Source organism: Cyclopterus lumpus, chromosome 1, assembly GCF_009769545.1.
Source record: "Cyclopterus lumpus isolate fCycLum1 chromosome 1, fCycLum1.pri, whole genome shotgun sequence".
NCBI classification, from domain to species: domain Eukaryota; kingdom Metazoa; phylum Chordata; class Actinopteri; order Perciformes; family Cyclopteridae; genus Cyclopterus; species Cyclopterus lumpus.
Window position 1 is genome coordinate 19,707,207 of NC_046966.1, and position 27,528 is coordinate 19,734,734.

Sequence of the window (27,528 nt, forward strand, 5' to 3'; positions counted from 1 at the left end):
TTAACAACTCCCCGAGGCCACGCCGCAGACATGTTGTTTCAGCCGGCCGCGAAGAGAAACAAGGACCTCTTTTGAAGGAGTGAGAGTGAGAACGTGCGGCAGAAGAAACAGAGCGACACAGAGGAATAATAAAAAGAAGAAGAAGAAGACGAGATCTCCACTCTGACTTTATTCTCTTTACCGTCACATGTTGTTGGAACATTTATGTGACACACACGCAGGACATTTTACATCATATACAAACAAAATCACATGCCTGCCATATTTTCCCTTTTGCCTTGCTGTGTGTGTTTTACAGATAAAAACAAACAAAAAAATGACATGTACAATTCATGACAGCTCAAGCAGTCGTCCACTAACCGTAGACAAGTGTAGGTTGAGTGTTTTTTGGCTGAGCCCGTATAAGATGTTGCAGGGTCGGAGGTCGGACCTAACGAGGTGTCAAAATCCCTTCAGAGGCTCCCACACAGATCCTGGAGGTCGAAGATGGTCGAGAAGAGTTCTGACGCTGGTGTTTCCAGCCTGAAACAAGGACAGATTAGGGTTTTTTAGTGATTCATTTGAGATAAAGTTAGTTTTTCAACCACTACTAAGGATTTGGGGGATTTGTAGTGGTTTCCGGTTTAATCCATCCACACAACAACAACCATGCATCTTTGTCTTTCTCTCACTTTTTAATTCTAACTCTGACTTTCCTGTTCTTCATCTTCCTTTTTTTCCACCCACCTGTGTCTGCAGTATCGCCTCAGTTTTGGAACCAGCTGATGAAGTAGGTGCAGACGCCCTGGAAGCTCTTCCAGCAGTACTCGGAGGCGACGCGGGTGGCTTTGGAGTCAGGCTGCTCCGTGGGACGAGTAGTGGTCTTCCCAGGCTTGGGGGTGAGTTTCTTGGTCTGGGGGCCCTTGCCTGGCTGGGGCTTGGCGGGCTGCTGGGGCTTGACAGGTTTAGGAGTAGTGACGGTCTTGTTCTGGGCTGGCACAGACGGTTTACGTGTCTCCTGGACGGGCTTGGAGGGCTTGGGCACGGCGGCGGTTTTGGGCACGGCGGCGGTCTTGGGCGCGGCGGTCTTGGGCACGGTGGTCTTGGGCACGGTGGTCTTGGGCCAGGAGGCCAGGAAGGTAATCTGGGCCTCGTCTGGGTATTTCTTGCACATGGCCGGGCGGTAGACTTTGGGTCCCTGGCAGGCGTGGCTCAGCTTCCTCATGTCCCACATCATCTGGGTGAAGTAGTGGCGTGGGTTGAGGTTGTAGGCGCGGCACAAGTTGGGTTTGCCCTGGAAGTCGCAGTAGTAGGAGCGTCCTGGGGTCTGGCCCTGGCTCGGACCTTTGCAGGAGACACGCAGGCGAGTATAGTCCCCGGCTCCAGACACCACCATGGTGCAGGAGTCTTTGGTCTTGGTGCTGAATCTGATGGGCTCATCCCAGACGCTGCGTTGCTGCTGCGGCTGCTTGTTGTCATTGCTGCTGTTGTTGGTCTGAGCGCTCGACACACAAACAGCTGCTGCCAGAAACAGCAGCGCCACTCTCATCCTGGATCTCATGGCGGCGTTAGGAGGGTCGTGACGGATGAACGAGGGGATGAGATGATGTGTATGTATCCACACAGAAGGTTGAGTGAGGTGCGCAAGGGTTGAACGCGTCTGAGCAGGACTTTATATGGTTGAAGCTCACAAAGGAGGTATTATTCAGGTGAGCTGAGGGGCTCGAACTCCTCCTCCAGCACTGACCCCCACCTCCCTCACACCACACACACACACACACACACACACACACATACACACACACACACACGGCGACCACATGAAGCCTGTGTGGCATATTCAAAACTAAAAGGTGATGGATGAGGTGGAAGGAAGGAGGGGGAGAACATAAACTGAGGGAGGAGGAAGAGGGGTGAGGGGAAGCGGTCAACAGGTTTGAGGGAGCTGGGGGGGAGGGTGGAGGGAGTCTGAAGGACGGTACAGAAATGAAGCCAAATGCTTTGAAAAAGAGTTGCGAGACATTTTATAATTTCACATAAGAGGTTCTTTGACTATTGATGGGGGGAAGGGGGAGGAGAGGACTGAGGAGTTCCCATTAAAAGTGCAGCCTGAAGTTATGTGCTCAGCATTCATAGTGAAAACTTCATTGTGTTCATCTGAAGAGACAAAGTTCAGAACGGAACAATTTGTTTTGTCCTTTTTTTTTGAAAAAAAAAAAGAAAAAGCAGTTTCAGAGAGAAGGAGACAGAAGGGTTTTACTATTAAAATATACATGTAAAAGATATATCCAGGATGTGATAAACTGATTTAGCGACAAAAACAGGTTGAAAAGATAAAAAAATCAAAGCTAAAGCCGTCAAATCAAAGCGTAAAAGTGTTCCGCTGTAGGCCTATCACATGGCGATTGAGACAGAAGACAATGAATTTAAGGAACAACACTATTCCCATAAAGCCTTAGTCGGTCTTTACTCCCTGTTACAATTATTAAAAAACAAAAGCAGCATGTATACCTTCAGTGTAGCTTACGTAGCACTTCTGTGTTAACGCTAGATAATGATGTGCTAACGTAATCTGCTCACATTAGCTCCGCAGGTTTTTCCTGTAGAAACTTCACGTTTTAGAGACGTTCATCTCCTTCCAACCTCTCCAGCTAATAAGTACTGTATCATTATTACAAAAATATTTAACCATGACTAGTCCCCTAACCCTGGTCAGATCTGGCTGATGCCAGACTACATTTTAAAGGCGGGTCCAATATAAATATTGTTTTATTTTTTAACTCAATACACTCACCTGGTCTGGTATTATGTATAGCTTTCCCTGCAGTCTTTATATTCACCGATATTAATCTTTTCATCTGGGCAATGAATTCAAATTAAGTAGCCTATTTCCCAAAAAGGAAACTGTAAAAACTGCAAAAATGTTATTCCTTCTGGGAAATTGTGTGTTTACAGTAGCCAGATCACAAAATTGAACAACACAAAACGAACGGTGGAGCTGATATTTAAGAGACTAAATACAATGAAAAGACGAAAAATTACACGTTGAAATCTCAGAATGGTGACTGAGCTAAATCTCCATAACTCTAAATCATACTACATACTGTACAGAGATCAGTATCACCATTGACCAAGGTCTTGAGTCGTCACTAATGAAACTAAACAGAGGAACAGATGCTGCCTTTGAGGAGACGTAGTCCATATGTAGCAGCTGGCTTGGACACACAGCGGAAGAAGGGAGTGTGGCCTATTCCCATGTGTGTGTACAAATATACGCATGCCCTTAGTACATTCAGGAAGTTTTGTTTTTTATAGCCATCAATCTGGTGGGCAAGAGAAAAAGTTCCCCTTGTAAGAGACACCAGGAATGCAAAGTGTGTATGTTGTCTGAGCCAGATGTTTCCCCAAATTAAATTAGTGTAGTCCTCTTCTGATAGGATGCAGCAGCGTCACGCCACCTCAACCACCGCCAAGCCCCCCCCCCCCCCCCCACCCGCTGTGTGCGCATGTTTTCAGCTATGCATGTTACATGAATGTTCTGTGGGTTCTGCTTTTTTTAGGGGCATGAATGTCTAACCCATCTGTACATTTGCTTATATCATCAAATGTTCTTTTTCATTCCTAGCAGTGGCTCAGAGTTTATGTGTAGCATAAAAGCACACTTCAATAGATCATTTGGGTGATTCATGACAAAATGCACAGACATGCTATGAGTTTCCTCAGAAGGTGGTATATTCATCCACTTCATGTTTCATGTGTTTATGGAAGAAAAACACAGCAGACACTTATCAGGCTGAAGGTTTTATTCATAGATCACCACAAACCTCAGCTGTATTATACATTTTTTTTGGATGTTGTTCGCTCCTCTGCCACCACAGAGGCCTCTGGACGTTTTATTTTTCAAATCAAAGGATGGTAAAGAAAAAAAAACAACCTCCGACAACCCAAGCAACTAGTTGTCAATTATGGTCTGGCGAGAAATGCCTAAGACACAATATCTGGTTCGTCAGCTGTGTTAAAACCTTTGTATGTGTGTGTGCGCGTGTAGCTCATGTGTGTGTTGAACAGCTAGTAACACTTTGCCTCTGCCACTTCATCAGTTTCCTCCATCAATGTTTCAAGGAATAGTTTGACATTCTGGGAAATATTTAGTTTTTCCTGTTGAAAGTCAGCTAAAAAGATCGATAGCACTAGTCTGTATGCTAACAATAAAGCTACAGCATAGCGACCGGTAGCTAAAAAAACCACAAACCACAAGCTCTCATGTTCACTATTTGACAAGTATTTATCTTATTTGTCAATATGTAATAAAAAAAGTATAAAAACGACTGTCAGAAGTCCAGTTAAGAAATAGTCCAGCGCATAAACTCCCTGTAAATTGTCGTTTTCGGCCATGCTAGTGGCTCTATGGATGGCAATGTGGATTGCTATGACATTTTCTACAGACAGTGTTGGTCCCCAGAGGATTAATCTTAACAAATGTTGTTTGGTTTATCATGATGGGCTTTCAGTGAAACGTCAAGACTACTTATTGGATGAATTTACGGTGTCCCGAGGATGAATTGTAATAACTTTGGTGGTCACCTGACTTTTCTTCTAGTTACATCATCAGGTCAATATTTTTCTATTTGTTCAATACTTTGGCTCGGGCCATATAATTTGTTTAGAGCAAATTAGAGAATGTTATCACACGCGAACACATTCAACTAAGATGGTGAACATCGTCATGCGTACCAAACGTCAGCATGTTAGCATCTAGCTCGAAGCACAACTGCTAGCATGGCATTAGATTTGCTACACTTTGTTTTTGTCTTCATGCTAAACTTAGCTAACAGGGTGGTATTCAACAAAAAGACACAAGAGGTGTATACTCGGCAAATAAGCGCATTTCCCAAAATGTCGGACTATTCCCTAATTTTCTAGTCGATCCAACCTGTCGAGACAAAATGATGCGAGCTACATTACAATAATTGACAAAGAAAAGAAAAGAGCTATTTCTACAAAAGCCTACTTCTGTGTTATAAAACAAACATTAACAAAAATATATAAAACTTTCAAAAGTTTTGAAAGCGTAAAAAATGGACACTTGTGTCACCATGTTAGAAACTGGTAACTTAAGTACAAACAAAATTATTCTCTACAGGTAAAAGTAGCTATTTGGGAATATTGCTCTGAAAGTTGATGATGGACAATATGACACTAGGAGGACTGCTGGTGCTCGTGCTGGCGTTAATGAGAAAAGTACATGATAAAATACAGTTGGCTGGCATTTGAGGTCCTTGCCAAATGGCTTGAAGGGGTAATGGGGAGTGGGACTCCCTCACCACACAGTTCCTGATTGTTGTTGTTATTCCCTTTGGTCCTTGAAAGTGTTACAAGACCTGAACGGGAAAGCTGGAAAGTCCAGTGATCCTAGAAAAGAGAGAAGCCATGTTAGCTGTCAAACAGCGGGTCTTCTTTGCTATTATCCCTGAAGAGAGGAGTGGCACTTACCACGAGGGAAATATCAGTTCCAGTTCTCTTGTCCACTGTGGAAAAGGTGAAAATTAAAATCAACTTAGTTTCAGGAAAATAGAAAGAAAAAAAAAAAAAATCACATTAGAAGGAGAGCTTTTTTCTTTTAGCCCGACTTGAAAACTGTCATTGCCTTTTCTGTGATACGATTGTAGAAGGATATATCAAATAAATACACAATTGCAGATGTAAATAAATATGTCACAACTGCAATATGTTTGTACGTATAATCCTTACTTATTGGTAAAGTGGATGATGCATTTTGATCATTGAAGATAACACCAAAGCGTGTCATACCCCTCCATAACATACCATTGAAGTTCACAAAATTGACTTCTACAACGGTGTTAATAGAGAAAGAAATGATTACAGCACACACACAACACAGCATGTCAAACACAAATGAACACGTTGTAACCACAACATGCTTCTTGTTCCTGCAGCACGTCCAAAGGCACACGCAGAGTCGGGCGTATGAGGGCGTCTTCCTCTCAACTCCATCAGGAGGAACTTTTTCTTTTCGAGTCCCGGGTGTTTGAATGGACATCGTCGCTCAAAAGAGACGACGGTGACGGATGAAGGATGAAGAAAACAAGAATAGAAAGAAGAAGAAAACCTCCTGTGTGAAATGAGACTGATGATGATTACATGGCTGGTGATTCTCAGGTGGTTTGAGTTATTCGTTAACGTTGTTAGATGAGGGTTAGTGCAAAGTTATACCCGACAGTCAGTCTGTACCTCATCGACGAGTTGCTTTGGGTCACCATTCAGAGTAGCTCGGGGGAGCAGAGGCCCGAGGGAACCGGGTCAGAGTGTCACAATAGGGAGAGCTACGTACACACACACACACACACACACACATATATGTACATGGGGAATTCTTTTAAAAAGTTTGCAGACTCTCCAAAATATCCCTCCGCCAATTAACACCGCGGCATGCACGCGAGCAGAGACACAGCTCGTACCTGAGCACAGCGAGGTCTCCGTGGGTATCGCACACTTGTTCACCGTGATTACCTGTATTACCCATACTGCAACACAAGAGCGAGGATGGACGGGTGAGAAAGAGAACGGGAAGACTCCGCTGAAAGCATCAAGGCTGGAGTGATCCTCGGTTTTAAAGTCGAAAAAAAGAGGAGGAAGACGCGGGGGAAGATGATGAGATGAAGATCCATGCAAAGAGAGGAAGACCATGCTTGCAACTTCAGATTTGTGATTTAAAAAAAAAAAAAAAAAAAAGGTGCAAGAAAGATGTGAAGGGATCCAATGTCGAAGTGTCCCATACCAGACAGGCAATGGGCACGTGGAAGAGGACGAAAAGACGTGTGAATAGCAGACAAACATCAAAGTGCAACAAGCCAAGGGTAAGAGATTCTGGGGAGAGAGCGTAAATAACACAAGGAGAAAATATGAGGAGAATCAAAGGACATGAGAGGGAATAATGACAGAGAGAAGGAAAGAAGAAAAATAATTAATTTACTTTTAATCTACAGAAAAGATTCAGAAAAAACTAGAAGCAAAACTAACACGTGTGAAGCGTGTTTGGACTCACTCTTCAAAGACGTCCTCTGTGTCCATCCTTCTGTAATACTTGGCCAGTTTGGTGGAGAAGATGATACTGGGAATCAGAAGGATACAGCAGCCTCCCAGTCCAAACCAGAATGTGTTCTGAAAAACACATGGACATTTTTTCTCCAGTTGACCTTTGATTCGCTCTCAAGTCGACTCTAATCTCTCTGAAATAGATTTTTTTTGTGCGAAAATAGTTCCAAAGATTTGTCGATTCATCATTTAAGTGGTAGAAGAGGTTTTCAGATCCTTTATAGTAGTAAGTAGAAAGTAAAAGCAATAATAGCAATAACATATGGAGCAGAGTAATATATATTATTGCATATTACATTCGTATTGTTGCATTTTAACCAGTATTTTAATGTTATAGCTACATTATATAAAGTTGATATAGTAGTTCAGTAGTTTTACTTACTTGATGCATCTTCATTTTTATATTAATCACATGTTTTTGTTATGCTAAATCAGTAAAGTAACCAGTCCAGTGCCTAAAATACTCAAATAATAGTAGCGCAGTAAGAAAGTACGATATTTTCCGCTGAAATTTAGTAAGGTTTAAGTATCAAGCGGTCATTGAACAGTATTCAAATGTAAGTGATGTTACTTTCCAGCAAAAACCAACAGTAAATATAAAGATTTTCCTTAGAACTCATATGGCACTACTACTCAAAAAGGTTTTCAACATTTTATTGACTTAAAAAATATTGCACGGATCAATTGACAATCGTTAGTTGCAGCACGACCGATTTCACACAAAGACACATGCACATGGATGCACAAGAAATGTACACATCACCGGGCACCAATAGGACAAAACCTATAAATACAAGGTCGTACACACATGCAGCACGGAGGCTGCAGGCGCTGCTGGAGCGCTGACGTATTTTAATATTGACCACAGTACTGTGACTTGTTTGAGCTCTCATTTAACTCTCACAAACACACACGATATATAGCGGATATGTAAATATAAAACTTTACAACCCCTCTGAGGGAAAACAGTGAGGAATCTATGTGCATGTAACTCCGCCTCCTGCCTCGAAACAGACCCAATCTCATCTCAGTGTGTGTGAGCGAGTGTGTCGGAGACTTGAGAACATACTGTTCCCGTACGCGAGGCCCAAAGGCTCCACAGTCTTCATCACCCAGAGCTCCCTCAGACAGTCAAAGAGACGTTTATGTTTGGAGATGAAATCCAAATGCATGTACATACAGCTGTGACACACACACACACACACACACACACACACACACACACACACACACACACACACACACACACACACACACACACACACACACACACACACACACACACACACACACACACACACACACACACACACACACACACACACACACACACACACACACACACACACACACACACACACACACACACACACACACACACCTGCTGCCTTACCACTGAATCGATTACGAAGCTGCACGCTACGATCTCCATGCTGTCCACAATGTTACTGATGGGTTTACACTGGGCCACCTCTGAAGTCAGCTGTAGGGGAAAAACACAGCAGGAAAACCCAAAGTATACATTACAGTGTATGTATGAATGACGTCAAACGTCAAACAAAAAACACAACTTGATGAGCGTGGTGTAGCAGTGGAAGATGATCTCTCCTCAATCTTCTAATCATAGACGTTACTTTTAAATCAAAGTGGCTTCTCGGACTGTTTAAACAATCTGGTTACCATCAGGGAACTTCGAAAAGCTTCCGAGATTTACTGAAACCTGAACATTTAAGCCCCGTTTACGCTCGACATTAACATGCGTCTTGGTGGACAGCTCAAAGACCAAATTGCATTGTTGTTTCTCCAGGCCAGAAATCTAAACATTACATTACTGGGTCTGTTTCTTTCGGGTTCTTAGGCAAAACAAATTGTCCACGGTGTTTGAAGCCCTTGTCATGTATCTCTGTGAGCTTTTTTTTAAATGTTCAAAAGTCGATTTGAGAAATAACTGGAGATGAGAAAAAGTAGCGCCGCGGCTTTGATGACGTATTTTCCTGTCACGCCCTCGTCTGGGCGCGTCAGGGCACATAGGCGTTCGGCTGTGCGTTACAATGCCCATACTACCAAACTGTTGTTTGTCCAAATACATAGTATGTCAACAAATTGCAGTATTTTAGTAGTAGTTTTTCTGGCTATTCTGACCCACAATCCTGTGTGAATATATACAGCATGCAACAGAACGTCCTTTGTGCGAGCCACTGCAGTTCTTAAAGCTTACAAAAGGTTTGTGGTCAAATGGGTCCCTGGACCACATCGGCAGTGCCTTCAGTAATCAGACAGGGCGAGTTGGATTTAGGACTTTTCCCTTATTAGACTTGTATGATTGGTGTTTTGTCACCGTGTCACATCTTAAAGGGCACTGTCAGAAAAATAGATTCATGAAACCCTACTTATGTCTAAAGCATTTTTAAGACTTTTGAAAGATTGATTTAAAACATTTGTATCCCAATTATGGCCTTTACGGCTTTTTTTTTATTTTTAGGAACTGTGGGAACTCTGTCGGATCACAATGCGCCTCGGTGGTTGTTTACAATCATTTACACTTGTATTTAGCGTATTTAGCGATGTCCGATCGCCCCGAAACACATTTTAAAACAAACTCTTAAGGCCGCAGCTCGATTGCTGACAGTTTTACTTTTCTGTCACCATAACAAAGAATAAACCCAACGCTAAAGGAGCACTTGTGCTGTACAATTACACTTCTCCCTTTTGGTGACAACGTCTCTGTGAATTATCAACCTGTAAACTTGAAAAGATTACATCAATACTATGCATTATATACAAACTGGAGGTATACTCACAGAGTTCCTAACCCATTGTGTATACTGTTTGAAGTATCCCGACAAGCTCTCTGTGTAGCCTTTTGTTTCCTAGACGACAACAGAGAGGAGAACATGTCAGCTAATGTGTGACAGTTTCATGTGTAAAATACTCAGTAACATCATACAGTCAAGAAAACAGTAACTTAAAGTTGCTCTTATAGGGCTGTTTCTGCTCATGTCAATCAAACTAGGGTTGTAATACAAGAAGTTGCTGTTGTGTGGTTTGCTAAAAATATCTGGTTCATATCAGAGAAAATGGAGCTGATGAATTGATGAAAACAACTGTGGTAAGAAGATGTATCCGTGTGTGCGCACTATATTACGTATCACTCATAAAATACAGATGGTTGTAATTATCTTTTTCATACCCGTTTCACCACATGGGAGGCGTTATGAGTGATGAGGTACTCTGCTGCATCGATGGCACTCAGGATATTCGTGACCTTGACCTGAAAGACACCGGCAGAGAAAGAGATTAATTTGCACTTATGAAACATATTAACTAGTGTTAATAGTTTGTTCATGTTCAGTTGACAATACAGAAGTTGATAGGTGGTGGTTTGATAAGTAGATCTGTAATATAGGTAAAGAGAGTGTTTGGTTGGCTTCCTCACCGGCAGGTCGCTGGACATTCTCTGCAGCTGCTTGATGCTCTGAGTCAGTGTGCTCTGAGTGAGGAGACAAAAACACAAGCTGGGACCAAACAAACCACAACTGCGTCTGGAAATGAGCCTTTAACAAAAAAAAGGCGTCACGTCACCGCTGTCACAACGTCAACGACACTCCTATGACAAACACGCAACAACATATTAACTGTGGCTTACCCGCGCGCGGACATATTTCTGTCACCATTTACCAAACAAAAAAGAAAAAGAGAGAGATTAAGTAAAGTTGAGGAGAGCGGCTAACAAAGAAATTAATTATACTTCCTTTTGTTTGTTCTTAAACTTGTGATCTGATTATTTTACTTTCTTTAAATGTTATAGTGATTTTTATTTTTAAATAGTTTTTTTGTTATAGTTTATACTGATTTTTTGTTGTTATAGTTTGGCAGAAATGAGAAATAAGGTGTTAAAATATTATCTGCGAATTTCTATATCAGCCGTTTTCTCCAAGACGCTACACAAGTTTGTTCCGGCTTAGGAAGTCTAGCCTTATAAAGTAGAATACTTAGTAGTATACATTTACTTCAGTAGAAGGAAGGTGTTCTTTGGACATAGGAGTGGATCTGTGTGTATTCGCTTGTGCATATATATGAAGTAAAGGTGTTTCATGTGTTTGATGGAGAGGTGATTACCATTGCTTGCTCCATGGGAACCACCTGGTCTCTGTGAATCTGTCTGATACTGCTGGCGTGTCCTTTCAGTGCGTTCTCCAGAGCACCGCGTGGCTGGAAACAAACAAACAAACAAACAAACACACAAAGAGGATGCAGCAGTTTGTTGCAGTTATGCAGTGATTCATTCTTCCTTCCTTCTTTAGAAATACATGCACACACTAATCCTCGCGTGGTATGTCCCGTGTGCCTTTAAATGGCACAGTTCCTGTACTATGTGCTATGCATGTGCCATAAATGTGTGTGTTCAGGGTGAATGGGCAGCTTGTTCAGACCAACTGGAGCACGAGGCGGAATTATTTTCCAGAGAGGCCGTCCAACTGTGCATTTGGGATTGTTGGTTTAAGAAAAGTTCTTTTTACATGTCAAGATTAAAATCAAGATTAAAAATCTAAGTGAACTCAATGGGTCCAAATACTTTCACAAACATTTAGCATCATAAGTTGAACTTGAATGTAAAATAGATGCATCACTGCAGCTGACTAATGGAAAAAAAACTGATGATACCTCATGTTAGTCACTCATTGTTACTTTTTTAACAGCAGTACTGTAGGTGTGACTTAGATAATAATCCAAAGCAATGTGTATTATAGTTGTAAAACGTCACATCATGCTGTTGCTGTAATTTGCTGGTAGGATAATGATGAAACTCACCATTTGGTCGGCCTGAGCCTCCAGGTCAGTAGAGAAGGAGAGGAGATCCACGAGAGCTACTCCCTTGTTGCCCTAAAATAAAAAGGAACATATAGTTTTAAATTTCCTCCTTCAGATGCACAATCTGAAAAATGATTCTTGTTTGTATTCCTTTCCCCCCCCCCCCCCCCCCACAAGTAAATAAGATTAGTTGATGAAAATATGATTTCAAATTAACTAAATTAAATACTAAATATGAATTCAAAAGTTGTACTTATGTCTAATTTATTAAAATAACCGTGACACAAAAAAGCGACAATCAGATGAAAGGAGAACACCACTGACGGCGTGGACATTGCATTTACTTTGCCTGATCTTCACTAAAACCAAGTCTCAACCCAGAAATAAATGCTTTACCTAGTGGGGACCTGCTTTTGGTCCCCGCATGGTAGGAAAAGGTACTGTAGACACACAGACACACAGATTACCTCAGCCAGGTAGGCTTCATAGTCGATATTTCCAATTCCAGAGTTGGCGAAGTTGATGAGGTTGTCTCTGCCGGCCTGCTCCAGCAGCGTGATGTCCTGCAGGTCCACTTGCACGCTCTCAAACACTTTGGCCAGATCCCTGTTGTACTGTTTGAACCAAACACACCTACTGGTAAGTTACCATTCACACAGGCTTATATCAGCATTTCCTCCACAGTGAAGGGACACTTACCACAGTTCTGTTGAGGAAGGAGTTGATGTTGAACATGGTCTCCAGTTGCAGAGAATGGTACAGGCCGTTGTTCTCATAGCAGTCCCTACAAAGACAGTACGGACACACTGAAACTCATCTGTAGGTGCATTTGTACAGCTCATTATTTTATCTTTTTATTGTGGGAATTTGTTGGTGATCATTTTGGACATAAAAAAAAAGTCTAAATCATTATTATTTTTTTAATTGAAATTGAAATGTTATTTTAGATTTACTCCAAGACATAATATGCAGCTCATTAACAGTATTGATCTTTTTTTCATTCTTTTTTTTTCTCTTCACTTCAAGAGTCACAATTATCTTTATTTACATTATGCACAGTATTAGCTATTGGCACGTTACCTGTACATGTTTCCCAAAGTCAAGTCAATGTTCGGATTCTGAAACAGCATCCCAGGAAGGAAGTTCTTCTTGGAGGGATGAACCAGGAATGGTGTGTCTATGATCTACACACACACACGCACACACATGCATATTTATCAGCACAGAGCCAGCGCGCTGTTCATTATTAAACACAATCCTGCTCCGATAAAGTGCTCTCCAAGACACCACAGAGAAAGGCAGCGGGGAGTGTGAAAATAAGACATTCAGGAAAGAAGAGTTTGTTTTGAACACCTTGAATAGCTGTCGGTTAGCGAGCGGTTCGCACATCATCTTCTCCACGTTGCCACCAACAACAAACAAGGTGGTCACAATGGCCATCAGCACCCAGACGAAGATAAAAGAGAAGCCCACCCCACTGAAAGAGACAAAGCATGTGAAACATAATTACACAGAAACATCAGGAGGTTAAGAATAATTATTCACTGGCAGAATGCATCATTCATTCAGGGGAAAGCTGCAAAAATGGTAAATTATGGGACAAAAGGGAGTTCGAAACTTTTGTCACATTTGATCTATGTAAACATTTCTATCAATAGCCTGTATGTATATATATATATATATATATATATATATATATATATATATATATATATATATATATATATATATATATATATATATATACACATTGCATCTCAGGTGATATATATAGATATTAGTCTAGTACATGTATGTAGAGAGCAAACAAATGTTCTACAGTGCAAACATCAACTTGTTGTCACTTCAAATTAGCTGAACATTAAGGTAATAAACTCAAAGTTTTTAATTGAAATAAATGTTGGTAAAGTCACCATCAATCACCACATGAGGTAACAGAATGGTGATTAAGCTGATGGCCCACTGGTGAAAGCCTTTGCATTTGCAGTATCACAGACAGTATCTGATCTCCCTTCAGTTTTGTCTTAGTAACCTACGCCATGAGCAGGTTGCCGCCGGTGTTTGACAGGCAGCCCCTTGTTGTTGGTGTAGCTTGCTTATCGTAGCCACAGGTGCCACACAGCAGTCCCAGGATGTTGAAGGCCAGGACCAGGACGAGCATGCAGAGCACTGCCACACAGCCGATCCACCTGCAGCACGGACACAAACAGACACACACTTAGTGCTGTCGTCTGCGAGGACACTGCATTGATTAACAGGAATCTTCTGGAGGATTACCCATCACCATAACCATGTCATAATTCTCAACTTAAAAGGGACCGTTCACCCCAAAATAAAGAGAAAATACAATTTATTCCTCTTACCTGTAGTTTTAATTATAAATCGAGATCTAGTGCGATATACTATTGACAAGCCAAACCGCCACACCGCTATGTTCACATTTTTCTTTTGTCTACTCTGTGCTGAGAGCTGCACGTTTGTTTTGTTCTGGTCACCGAGAGTTGACACATTTTCAACTTTGGGTAAAACACATGCGCTCGTCACATTGTCATCGTACTCGGCCATCCAACTGTAATGGATGAGGTCGGGCAATTACCACAAAGACCAACCTATACATTGAAGGAGGCCAAATTCTTCCCCAGATGGGAATTATGTTCCCATAATGTGACAGGTTGTTGTTCATATTCATTCATACGTGTTCACAGACACACATGCACAAACCTGTAGAAATCCATTTGGTCAACCTGTGGGTAATAGGACTCGATGTTTTTCTGTCCTTGGTTGAGGAACATGGTGAAATTGACCAGAGAGGATTCCACTGGGAACATCTTGGAGAAGCTGTTGATCTCTATGCCAATCTTATCCAGCATGCCTTTTACTCCTAGACACGCATACAAACAAGAAGACAAACAATATCAATTAGGGGGCCTGTCAGTACAGAGGTGACAACTGTGAGAAAGAGGTCTCACAGAAAGTGGAAAAGGACAAAGAAGGACTTACGAGGTAGCGCTGTGGTTTCATCATTCACAAGTTTGTAGGGGAAAAATATGAAAGGGAAATACGAGTCAGACATAATCTCATTTCATTAGTAAAGAAGGGAAAACACTATATTTATTTATATATATATATATATATATATATATATATATATATACACACACACACACACACATATATATATATATATATATATATATATATATATATATTTATATATATATATATATATATATATATATATATATATATATTTATTTATTTATATGTACATACATACATACACATTTCTGTACCTGAGACAATGTTTTTAGTTTGTTCTTTAACCAGATTTGGTGTATCATTAAAGGACGAGTAACCCTGGAGGTGGAAAGGAAGAGAGAAAGGATGATTAATAAAAACATATCCATTTCTAGGGTGTATTTTGTAAGAATATGATGGGTGAAAAAGAAAGTGACAACAATAAACAGGATGATAAGCTGGAGGCGAACCTTTTGTACAATGTTGCTGAGGTCCGTTTTCAGGACAGTGTTGATATTTTCCGAGGCACGAGTGACATCTGGCAGCTGACAGACACAAATATAAAAAGAGTGAAGATTAGTAAATATGGCAACTAAAATAAAATAAAAAAATTCCATTTATTTCCAGGTTTTCATTCTCATCTCATGTGTCAGATGATTGTCAGCTCCTCAGTACCGTGGAGAAGTCAGCATTGATTCCCAGCTGCGACAGCGTGGAGCGGATGGCGTTACAGGTGTGGGACACAGCTCCATTAGTGCAGGCAGGGTCTGACAAGGTGTTGGACAGGGAGGCGCGCTCCCCCGACAGACTGGCTTGAAGTTTCACTGTCCCCTCCTGGAGAACCTCCAAGGAGGAGCTGACGTTCTCTAGGGCCTCCTTGGTCTCCCGCATGGCTATAGGAGAGAGAGGAAAGGGTGCAATTGAATTAAAAATGATCCTTTTAAAATTAAAAAAAAGAAATTATAACAATAACCACAATACCACAAAAAACACACAATAGGAGACGTTTTACGGGGCACAACAGTGGTTCTGATCAGCAGATCAGCTCCGGTTACCTTTGATGGCGTTCTCAACTTTTGCTTTAGATAAAAGGAAATGTGAGGAAATCAAAGAGGAAAAATGAAAAATAAAACATGGTGAGGATGTGCCCTTAAAAAACACAAGGAAATTCTGTAGTAATAAAACCACATGAGAGGAAACTGCACATAAAAACAAATTGAAGCAATAAGAAAACAATGAGAAGATTAGAAAATTAGATTTTCAATCTACTGTTTGAACTGAACAGGAGGTGGCATGAAGAGCTCAGACAGAGTGTGTGTGTTACCTCCTGCCATACGCAGCGCAGTGTCCAGTGAGGGAACCACCTCTTTCTCCAGCTGACTGTGGATCCTCCCACCGAGCAAAGGGCCGATGTCTGTCAGGAAGCAGAGGGCCATCAGACGGCTTCACCACAACACTACAGTTATATATTGCCATGGTAGGTAAACACGAGTAGACACAGGCGCGCAACGCGAGGGACATTGAACAAATAAAGTATGTAAACAGTCTGAATTTAACCTACTGTCGAGGTCTGATAGGACTTTGTTCTTTGCTGTGGTGTACTGGGCTGTCAGGTATTCAATTTGCTGCAACAGAAGACACACATTAAACATTCAGACGCGAAGGATTGTGTGTGTTTCTTTTCAATGGGAATGCGTGTGTGTAGGTGTGTGTGTGTGTCAGAGGGAAGGCATACCGCAGGTGTGTTGTTAGCAAACGTCTTCAGGTCTCTCATGTTGGTGTTGATGAGCCGCCGAGTGCTCTTAATCTGCATGCTGACATTGTGGTTGGCAGCATAGGCGATAAGCACTCCGAGACTGAAACACAAACACATCCAGGAGAGTAAAGACAGGGAGCCCTATTGACCAGCAGAGGGCAGCGTCGCTACATTGAGGTGTATTCCAGCTGCATGAGCTTAAATAAAAGTCACTGTTGGAGAATTCACAGAGATGTGACTGACCTGCAAAGACACATTTCTCTATTTTTATTAGATCTAAATCTGAAATGTGGATTTCAAAAGAAACAACTCTCTCTTCCCCTCCATCTCTCTCTCCCTCCCCCCCATGTCTCTCTCTGCTTATCCTTTTAGACCTGACTGTCTCTCACATGAATGAAGTGTAATCAGGTAGAGGGGTCATTATAAAACAGGTCACATGTTTAATCAGTTATTTATCCAAAACACCCGTCTTTCAGACTATTTGTTCTGACTGACTTCAGTTGAAAAAGATGAAAAGATTTGGGAAAGATCTACATGATTTACAGCTATGAATATGCATAATATTTTAGCTTATTTTGGAAAATTCACATTTAAAATGAGTATGTGAGGCATCTCCCAGTCTTTTGCTCTCCTTCAGGATTAGAACATATTTAACAAGGGAAATTGACTCAAATGGATATTGACTTATCTCAAGTTTAATAACGCAACTCTGTACATGCGTTGTAATATACTGTAGTACTATAATAAATTAAGAAAGCAGGATGGATAATGCTGCGATAATGCACTGTTTTGAAAACAACAACGAGGAATGAAGTCTGCCGAGGTGCTGAGCCGATGACATGCAAACTTTCAGCTGAGTTTTTGTGAATTATTGCTGTGATGTTTTGGTTGAGCGTTATTCCTGAACTTGAAAATGGTTATTTTCCTTTAAAAAAAAAAGAAGAAGGTATTTAATGAACCTGCCAGATAACTAATCGATGTTACGCAGCTGAGCCTCGGGCAAAGATTTGAGTGAATGTCAACCGAAGGAGAAACAGAATGAATCTTCTGTGTGAGAGATTATACAAGAACCGTGATAACAAACCCTGATCAGACAATATCTCCAAATGGCCGCAAACTGCTTCCTGTACTCATATATGCATGTGTGTGTGTTTGTGTGTGCGCGAGTATGCATGTTTATGACGTGAAAGCACGCATTCAGACAGAGAGTCCTCTCACAGTCAGCCAAGTGATATCAATGACACCTAACTGTCCGGCTCAGTCTGGATTGAATTTCTTCGGCCGTCATCCGTCTCCTACATGGCAGCAACATTCAGTTAATTGTTATAAAACTCATTGAAGTGACTTTTTCACTCAATTCTAGTTTTGTCGCCTTTACTACAAATTGTATCGATATGGCAGGAAATGAGGGAGAGAACCAGTGATGTTGTGGGACATAGACATACAGTATGTGTACCGGTTGCACTGGTCTAAATAGTCTGAGCAGTACTTAGCTCAGTATATCCAAAATCGACTTTCCAACAACTCATCAGAAGCGAACCAAACTAATCCAGAACCACTGTAATAATAATACCTTCATCTCTATTATGAAAAGAAAATAAGAATCCTCACACGATGATATGATAAAAGGCTGAAAAGAACGACTCACACAATGAAGATGGAGGTGCCGACGAGCGAGGCGGTGAAGAAACCTCTCTGGCAGTCGATGTTCTTTCTCTGTCTCTGGTGCATCTCCCCTCCGCAGTTCTCGCAGCATCGACACACACAGAAACACAGGCCTATGATTGGGGTGAGGACCAAGAAGGTGATGCCGATGGTCGCACATATGAGGAATCCGGCCTCGTAGTGGATCAACTGCAGGAGGAGAAGATGTACACGGTCATCAAATCCCCTCACTTAATCATTTGTGTGCATTGTATTATGGGAATGTCACGAGGAGTTTACCTGGAGTAACAGGACCACATTTTCTGGCTGTGACCCCGGAGCAGGTGCACACAAATGCGCACGCACACACACACACAAACCAAACACACACACACAAAGGGAAAGAAAGACAAACAAAAACAAAGTCAGTGTGACAGCCAAGAGCTTAAGAGGCACAAATCCATTTTTTAAAGAGGGAATTGAAGGAAATATCATGAGTCCAGTGAGAAAAAAAGATGAGAAAAATAAATAGTAAAATGTCTGCCAAAACAAACCAGGGGAATCCCAAAAGGCTTGTTAGCATCACAGTAGCTACTGTAGTCCACGATATCATCGGTTTATGATTCTTACTGTTAAATGGCCAAAGTATTTGAGAGACTTAATATATTATTAATATGACTTTAAGGCCATAGTAAAGAAAAGTAATTACTATTAATGCAAGGTGCAATTTTTTAGAATTTGCAACATCTTTTACAACTATTAAATCAATAATTACATTTATCAATCAAATATCCAAACACTGCCTAATATCATGATTAGGTTCATCTCAATTAAAGCAAACGTACCTTTCTCCATTCATCTATTTTGATTCCTCCCATGTTTTGTTGAATGACCTTAACAATCAGATCTGAAAAGAAACAAATAGAACAGATAGGTCGACACTTCAGAATCAGAACCATTTATTGCCAAGTATGTTGGACATAAAAGTAATTTGTCTTGGCGGGTGGTGCATAACATTGGACAATAAGACAAATGAGACGAAAAAACACAGTGCAAGAAATATAAAGTCTTAAGTCTTTCAATCTGCAAAAATGTAATTATAATCACTTGCACAACAGCGTTTACAGTGTCGGCCAATGTCACACACAATCAAATACACTTCCTGTCTAAGGTTTGAGAACTGGAGTGAAAAATCCATTTATCTGCTCATGAGCTAACAACAGAGATTATGAGGATTCATATTTCAATTTCCGAGGAAAGTATTGCGAATGCATTTCCTCGTACATCTGACAGCTGTGTGTTTCTGCGGAAGCTGTTTGAATTGTGTAGTTTGCCAATGAGGACTGCAGTTCTGTCCAGCTGTCTGTGTGTTTATATGGGTCAGGCAACACTAAGCCTATACCTGGATGGTGGATGCTGTTATTTAGCAGGGGAACACTGATTCCTTCTCACATGCACGCACACACTAGGGATGCACCAATCCAACCTTTTCAGTCCAATACAGAGTACCGATCTGACATCAGTGTTAAATTAATAAGCAGTATGGCTCACTGTGTGGAAGTGGGTGCACACACACCACAACTAAAACACCTGTATGCATGCACACAAACACATTCACACTATATGTATATTTGACAACTTGTGCAGCAAAAATAAATAATCCATTTAAATAAAAAAAATTTAAAAATATAATATTTTTCATTTTTATCACATACAAGTGAATGTGTGTAGATCTACAGTACACACCACTGTTTTAACAAAACCTACTACATTTACTCAAGTGTACTGTACTTGAAAATGTTGCACTATTTACTCCACTACATTTATTTTACGGCAAATAAAGTCAACAACAATCAACTAACAAATGAGGATGTACTATTACAGATTGCGTAAGCTACCTGGCAGTATATAAAGTACTTAAAATAGGCCCTTTTCACAGCAGCCATTTTGACATGCAACTGCAGGGTAAACACAGGTGACATTGAAAAGGTTAATTAGGGCCCTGTTCCATTTAGGTGGGCAGGGGCCCTGGTATTGTGAATGCTGGCTCACTGTAATGACTGTGACACTAAATAGAATGGGACCTTTATCAGTTTGATCAATTACACCTGTGTTTACCCTGCAATTAGATACCAAAATGGATGCTGTGAAAAGGGCCTTTTAGTTAGTGATGCTTACATACCAATCTAACTATAATCCAATAAATCAAAACTGAAATGAGCCAGATGCAAAGTACTTTTACTTGTCAAATGTAGAATTCAAAGCTTTTACTTGAAGTCCTTAAGTGAAGATCTGAATACTTCTTCCACCTTATTTATGTGGACATACACAGTACAGTACATGAACGATGAACACGGATAGTAAACGCAATGTTTTCCAGTGTTTGTTATCCGTTTGTCAGATCTCTCACATGAATGGTTGGTGCCCGGCCACTTCCGTGTTCAGGTGCCGATGTCGACAAGTGATAGAAAAAAAGTAGTTGTACTACTTTTGTCTTACAAGAATATAATATTGTCATATACCCTCTCAGGTTGGTATAGCAGGTGCCGCTGCAAATGACAACAAGCAGATGGAGGCCAGCTTAGCATGTTAATGCTGACACAGCTGTCACACACACACACACACACACACACACACACACACACGCACGCACGCGCACACGCCTTCTGCTTGCACACCTGCTGACCCTCAGGTGAGGTGAGGAAGCACATGTAACTGAAATGTGTGACTTTTTAAATGTTACAGTGAATTAAAGTACTATTGCTGTCTCTTTGTATGCTGTGCTGTTCTTTTTATCCTCTCTCTCTCCCCGCATTTCACGGAGGGCTGCAACTAATGTGAAACATATATATTATAATTTTTCAGAGTCCATGGTGATGTCGTTAAATTAATTGGGGACTTTTTCTTTTTTTTTTAAAGAAAAGAAAATCTGAGATGGTTCAGCATTTGAAACACTATACTGAAACAAACCGATGATCAAAATAGTTGCTTTTCAACTAATCAATTAATTAACTCATCCTTTCAGCCCTCTCTACATACTGACCACTATCAAAATACTGGCCACAAGAATACTTAAACTGTTTGTTTGGTACACTGTGTGAACTGTGTTTACCAAACAATCTCTTTGGAGTGTTTCATGAGATTTTACGTTTTCTTTTGTTGAATGATTGGCTGCAAAGCAACTGCCTCTAAACCACGTGAGGTTTTAAGTCTGTGCTTTAAAAGTAAAATTGTCTCTGAATAAGCCTTTCTGGTGAGTAAAAGGAGCTGAGATTGTGGATATCTTTTGTGACCATATGGCTAATCCTCTCAACCCTACGCTGGCCGTCTTATTTTTCTCAGAACAGTTTCTAAATCTCAGACTGTGTCGGGGCGAGGAGGCGTCTCACTCTTTTAACTCTGCAGATGAAACATATGAGTCATGTTGATGCCACCTGTGCTCAGGTACTTAGTTAGCATTAGCCCTCGGGGGCAGTTGAGCTTAGACAGCTTAGTTCAGTGACCCAATATAAGAAGTGAGAGGAAGAGGGGGGTTAAACAACCGTCAGAGTGAGACCTGGAGGAATGAACCCACCACGACCCGCCCTCGTCAAGAAGAGGAACTGATTTCGTACCGACACATGCATACGTTTGTTTTTTCATTTACATGTTTTCGGCATCTGTTGTGAAGCTCTAACTTTGATAAACCAACGTTCTAGTATCGTCATTGTTATTTAAGATTTTGTCTCGTTTTTTTTCACAATAAAAGGCCTTTAAAGAAACCTCAGTGGGGATGTATTGTTGTTTTTACACAAGTTCAACAAGGTGAAGCAAACATCGGATCCACAACAGATCACAGACAGGTTGATGCAGGCCACTGTAAGGCTAAATATGTCAACAGTAGGCACATCAAACACTGCTGCTGGTTAGTTACCTTCTTACTGCAAGAAGGTAACTGGTCATGTGTAAGCTCCCACAATCCCCTACCCTGACCTGCTGAGAGATTATTGGAAGGTGTGAACGAAGCCTTATGCAACCTCATTTAATGTCAACAATCTCAGCCTCACACACACAAAACATCTGCATCCACTCCCCGATAGGTTAAATGTGGATTTGTTGAAGTGTATTTGTCAACTTGTTCGCTCTTGAAACACAGATACACTGCTAACTTTTGATAAAGGGTATTCAAGGTATTTACATTTCATTCAAACAAAAGAGAAATCAAGGATTCAGTAAGAGTGATGACGTTCTCATGTTGGCCAGTCTCTGGACAGGAACTGGCCTTTAACACTTTTAAACTATTTTTGGGGAAAAGCAAGTTAGATCCCAGTTCCACTACTGGAGAAATGTAATTCATTCAATGATTGGAAAATGGAAAATGGCAAGGAAAATATATATTATTTTTCTATTAAGCCTGCAAACTCCAGCCTTATCTAGCAGTGTCTTTACGTGCAACCCCTCGTACCAGGTTGCACATGTTCATGAGCTGTGAGCAGTGATTTTCACATCTGAGATTATTTCTAAAATGAATTACAAATGCAACTCATGCAATTGGTTCAAACTGTTTTTTTTGGGATCCAAAGAGGTAGAACTATCCAAAAACCTAAAGAAAAACATGAATATTTAAATATGTTTTTGTTTTTTTCTTGTTTTTTTTAGCGAATTATCGTGAACCCACAGGAGGGGTCCTGATCCCCAGGTGGGGAACCACTGCTTTGAAGTTACCACGAGACGGCATATGGACAGACATTGTATTGATTTAAATGGTTTTGAAACAAGTTTAACATTGTGGTGACAAACTGAGGTTGTAGCTCTAAAATGTATAAGAGCCAGGACCACTGCTTTACTACAATTATTTTATGACAAGTCACAACATTCAGAGGAAGTGATGTTGACATAAGTCATGTCATGGTTGCCAATGCAGTTATCTGGTCCTGTTTGTTGCTTTAAATACTAACAGCATTAGGCTATAAATACAGTTTGTATGCACATGGAACCAGGAGCTATAGAAAGTTACACAGCCATATGTGAGCTGCAGCAAAACAACTAAGAGGATTATGTGATCTTTCTCTCTGTTTGCACTATAGACGCTTCATTAGGGGCTTCCCACGAGACATCATTTCTCAATTTAAGATAAAGAAAGACGACAGACTGAAACAGCTTTCATTATCGACTGAGCTGTCCATCATTTCCTTTATTAATTAAATAGTGGAAAACTAAAGATATGAGTTTACTATCAAGTCTGACAATATCTGCACATTTTTGAGAGGCAGAAAACAGCGATTTACAAAGAAATGGATTTTTGCTGCCAGTTTTCTGTGGATGTGCTGTCCAGTCGCTCATCAAGAACAACATGTCGAAAGCCTGAAATAGCTGTAGTATACAAACGGTAGCTACAATGCAAGATGCAGATCTAAAGCATCAACACATGATACACTGGACGTTTTGGAGGCAGCCATTCGTCCCTTTTCTCGCACATATCCTCATCAGACAACTCATTCGGGTTTGTGATCTGATGCAAGACATTTGCTTCCTGATCAGTCCCAGTAATTAAGGCAAACAGACAAATAACATGACTATGACCCAGTTTCAGTGTGTGTGTGTGTGTGTGTGTATGTGCGCATGTACGTGTTTGCACATTTGTGTGTGTGTGTGTGTGTCCATGCCATCTGTAGCAATGTTGGCTGTGCAGTGTTAGCATTAGCCCTGTGGATGCTAATCCTCTAATCTACCCTCTGTGTATCGGAGGGATAAGACGCGACCTCCTCACACAGCGAAAGAGTCCAAAATGGTTCTTCGCCACAAAAACAATCGTCACGCAGGTTTATAAAAAGGAGGGATGAGCGAGTCAGGAGAGGGAAGAGCGAGAGTCGGTCGGGAGCCATCGGTGAACCCTTGAGCGGTAATTCAAACTCAGCGACGAGCCGCTCTATTGGAAACCTGAAAAATGAATTACATTAATAATACAACGGGGATTTGTGGAGATTTTGCTCAACCATCTACAATCCAAACTATCTGACAAGACCAATCAGTCGACTACGTTTCCTCGGTCTGCTTGACATTAATTTGCACTTCATTTTAACCTCAAGTCAACCTCAGTCCCGACCCCAAACTGTCACCTCTGCTAATTATAGACTCAAGCGCTTCTCTCAATCGTGGACCGAATTCATATGATAAATGTACCACCAAGGATTACCGCGTTTTCTGAAAAGGTATATCGTATACTGAGATGTTTAGCACACACGCCTCTAATTACCAACAAATCTTTTCAGATCAGATGTATTTTAAGAGTTCAGTAGACAAATAAAATGTGAAGGGAAACAACCCTGGTCAGTAAAACCATAGTAAAAGTAATATTTCTTTGATCAGTACTATTGTCAATAACTCACATACAGACAGTATATTACATTTAAATGTTAACAGATCCTAATAAGACGAGTATAAATCCTGAATATCTTTCTAAAAGACAACACTACTAAACCAAGTCACACCAGAGAGTTAACTATGGACAACTTAGTGTCAGCAGTTTGAGTGTACAGGAGTAAATAAGGCTGCACATGCATTCAATATGATAACTTATCACCTATCAATTTAATCGTATCGTTATTAAATCATATACTAAGATATATTGATACACAATTATTTCGTCTAAATTGCTAACAATAAGCACTTACTAACAAACATTTCTAAGGAAATCTGAATTGTTAAGAATTCTGCTTGTAGTTAAATCAGAGATATTGTCTTAATGTTATTACCCTGTATTTGTGTGCGTGCATGTAAACAGTCAGTGGAGGTCTTGACACATTTATTCTTCTTTTCCTCTATAATTTCACTTGAAATGTTCATTTTGCAATAAAGGTCTTAATTAAATGAGAAACGAACAAAACTAATATATATATATATATATATATATATATATATATATATATATATACACACACATACTGTATATAAATAAAAAGATATAAATAAAAGTGAGAGTTAAACATTTGTTTACTAATTCTCATAAAAGTATACGCTCTGTATAAATTGTGTTGTAAAAAGATATTATGATTAGTATAGTGATAAACGTCAACTTAAGAGGTAACCTTCTTTATTTAGTTTTTTAATGCAGTGCCAAAGGCTGTATGGCTACATATTAAAACAGTCTTATTTGTCTTAGCAAACATGTTTAGGCAGTTTGAGTAACACGTGCAAATAATATTCACAACAATCCCTTTTAAGTTTTGGGATTTACAGACACGTGATTTTCTAAAGAATTTCCCCAATTAATATTTTTTTTCAAACTGAACCGATGGCTTTGCTTCGCTCCGTTGCTGCCGAGTTAATGTGCCTGGAGTAAAGCGGTTGGAAACAGTGCAATAATAAAGCTCGAGGTATTGGTGTGATGTGTGAAATGACATCCAGGTGGTCTCCACCTGTGCGAGTGTATGACAGTAATTCATAGTGGAAAGTCCCCCTTGCAGTAGCAGCATATGGTCCAGTGGATTACGGTATTACGCAGTGATGCAGGTGACTGAGAAAGCCTCCTCTAATCGCTGATCTGCTAATTGATTACCCAACCACCCTGGACACCAAAATGGCAGCAACTTAAAACCTTCAATCCTATTGCACTATGTCATCCTCCAACGTGACCACTCATAGTTGTGCATACAGAGCACAAACAAAGCACTTTGAGTTGAGTATAGCTCTATATATCCATTGCATGGAATTTTCTACACCTGGCGGCAAAGAGAGCAGTAACATTCACTATGCATGTATTGATCAAGTGATAGACCTGATATCACCTCAATAATGTTAAAGCGTGGCCCCCAGAGAGGGTCATTCACAAGCTAGCTATTGATCCCATTACTCTGATTTAAGGGCCCAACGCGCATATATCATTATGCACGTGCTCTTTTGATCCAATATTTACACTCGGGGAGAGAATAGAGATACAGCAGCAGTGTGCAAATAATCCTGTGACAGCCGTCTCTTTGAGGTTTTTCAGGGTTTTTTGGACTTTGTCGTTATGACGTAAAACAGGTCAGTCGGAAGGTGTTTTCCCACCTTGCTGACCTGTGACCCCTCAACGCATGTTATGGCTCGGCAGGTTTATGTACAAAGAGTTAAGGTTTCCTTCTCAGTGATATCCCTTTTTTTATATCCCTTTTTTGGCATAAAAACAGGCGTAAATGATCAAATATATTATGATCCGATTCTTCTTAGTGTGCCACAACCATTCTAGTGAGCCTGCATGCACACTACCAAGGGCCCTGGCCAATCAGCCTAAATGGAACAGGGCCCTAATCAATGTTATTAATCACACAGTGACATGTGTGAAAAAGGCTGTTGTGATTAGGGCCTCTTGTATCAGTTTATGAGACTAAATGTGTAAATATCCAGTATTCTTTCCCAAAGAAAAGAGGAAAAAGTCATACAAATATATTACAGTAATATACCGTTTTGTCCTTCTTATCACTTTAACAATCTCGTTGCTCTGCACACAACACCCCTTTTTATCTTGGGACCCCTTGGGTGGGAACCAAGTGGCTGTATGTAGCTTTGTAGGTAAAAGACTGATGGCGTACTGACAGGTGGTGTTGGTGTTTTTGCATTAATGTGCAGCTGTGTATCTATTAAATATATCATATACTGTATACTGAGTATATAGATATGTTTCTACTGAGCATCTGTGGCACAAAAAAACTTCTGTTTTATCACCATCTTAATTATGATACTATCTAAATGATTACTTAGTGTAACACACATATTTGACATAATGTTATTTTATGTGTATTTGAGTGATTCACAGTTCTCATGTGAGAGGAATAAAACAGACGGATGAAGGAAGGAGAGTGAGGAGGGGGAGGAGGAGGAGGAGGAGGGGGGGGTGATGGATTATCTCACCTTTAGGAAAGGAGTTCGGCTGAATAACGTAGAGAAAAGCGTGGACCATGTGGAAGAGGATGCCCACGGGCCCTGGTTCGTAGTACGCGTGGGTATCATACACCGCCGCCGGCACGAACCCAAAGTCCAACGGCTCTACCGGCGGAGGAGACCGTTGTCTGCGGGAGTCCGCCCGGGCCTCCGCCGCGGTCCCGTCCCTTTCATCCGCCGGCCGCTCGCCGCTCGCGGACCCCCAGCAGAGCAGCAGGACGAGCCACCTCGTCCACAACATGGCTCAGAAAAGTCCAGCTTTGTAGAAAGATAAAAGTTAAAACTCCTAGCCCCGCACTACAGTC

General features: G+C 40.8%; 2 protein-coding genes across 2 annotated transcripts; both read right to left on the reverse strand.

The window, feature by feature from the left end:
• Nucleotides 1-161: 161 nt before the first annotated feature.
• fgfbp2b (fibroblast growth factor binding protein 2b) lies at nt 162-1,604 on the reverse strand. The gene is made up of 2 exons (XM_034534029.1): nt 727-1,604; nt 162-522 (listed from the first exon to the last, which is right to left on the reverse strand). Exon 1 carries the CDS (start codon nt 1,538-1,540, stop codon nt 746-748), a length of 795 nt encoding a protein of 264 aa, XP_034389920.1. The 5' UTR covers nt 1,541-1,604; the 3' UTR covers nt 162-522; nt 727-745.
• A 4,428-nt stretch (nt 1,605-6,032) lies between these two features.
• Nucleotides 6,033-27,464, reverse strand: prom1b (prominin 1 b). The gene is made up of 27 exons (XM_034534016.1): nt 27,194-27,464; nt 19,171-19,232; nt 18,626-18,652; nt 18,330-18,535; nt 16,661-16,781; nt 16,487-16,550; nt 16,250-16,339; nt 15,981-16,004; nt 15,601-15,818; nt 15,396-15,470; nt 15,201-15,264; nt 14,908-14,916; nt 14,629-14,788; nt 13,944-14,096; nt 13,261-13,384; nt 12,988-13,091; nt 12,607-12,691; nt 12,375-12,521; nt 11,908-11,979; nt 11,215-11,307; nt 10,532-10,585; nt 10,286-10,366; nt 9,897-9,965; nt 8,489-8,578; nt 7,046-7,161; nt 6,459-6,524; nt 6,033-6,323 (listed from the first exon to the last, which is right to left on the reverse strand). The coding sequence occupies exons 1-27, from the start codon at nt 27,462-27,464 to the stop codon at nt 6,254-6,256; spliced, it is 2,715 nt and encodes a 904-aa protein (XP_034389907.1). The 3' UTR covers nt 6,033-6,253.
• Between the last annotated feature and the right edge of the window lie 64 nt (nt 27,465-27,528).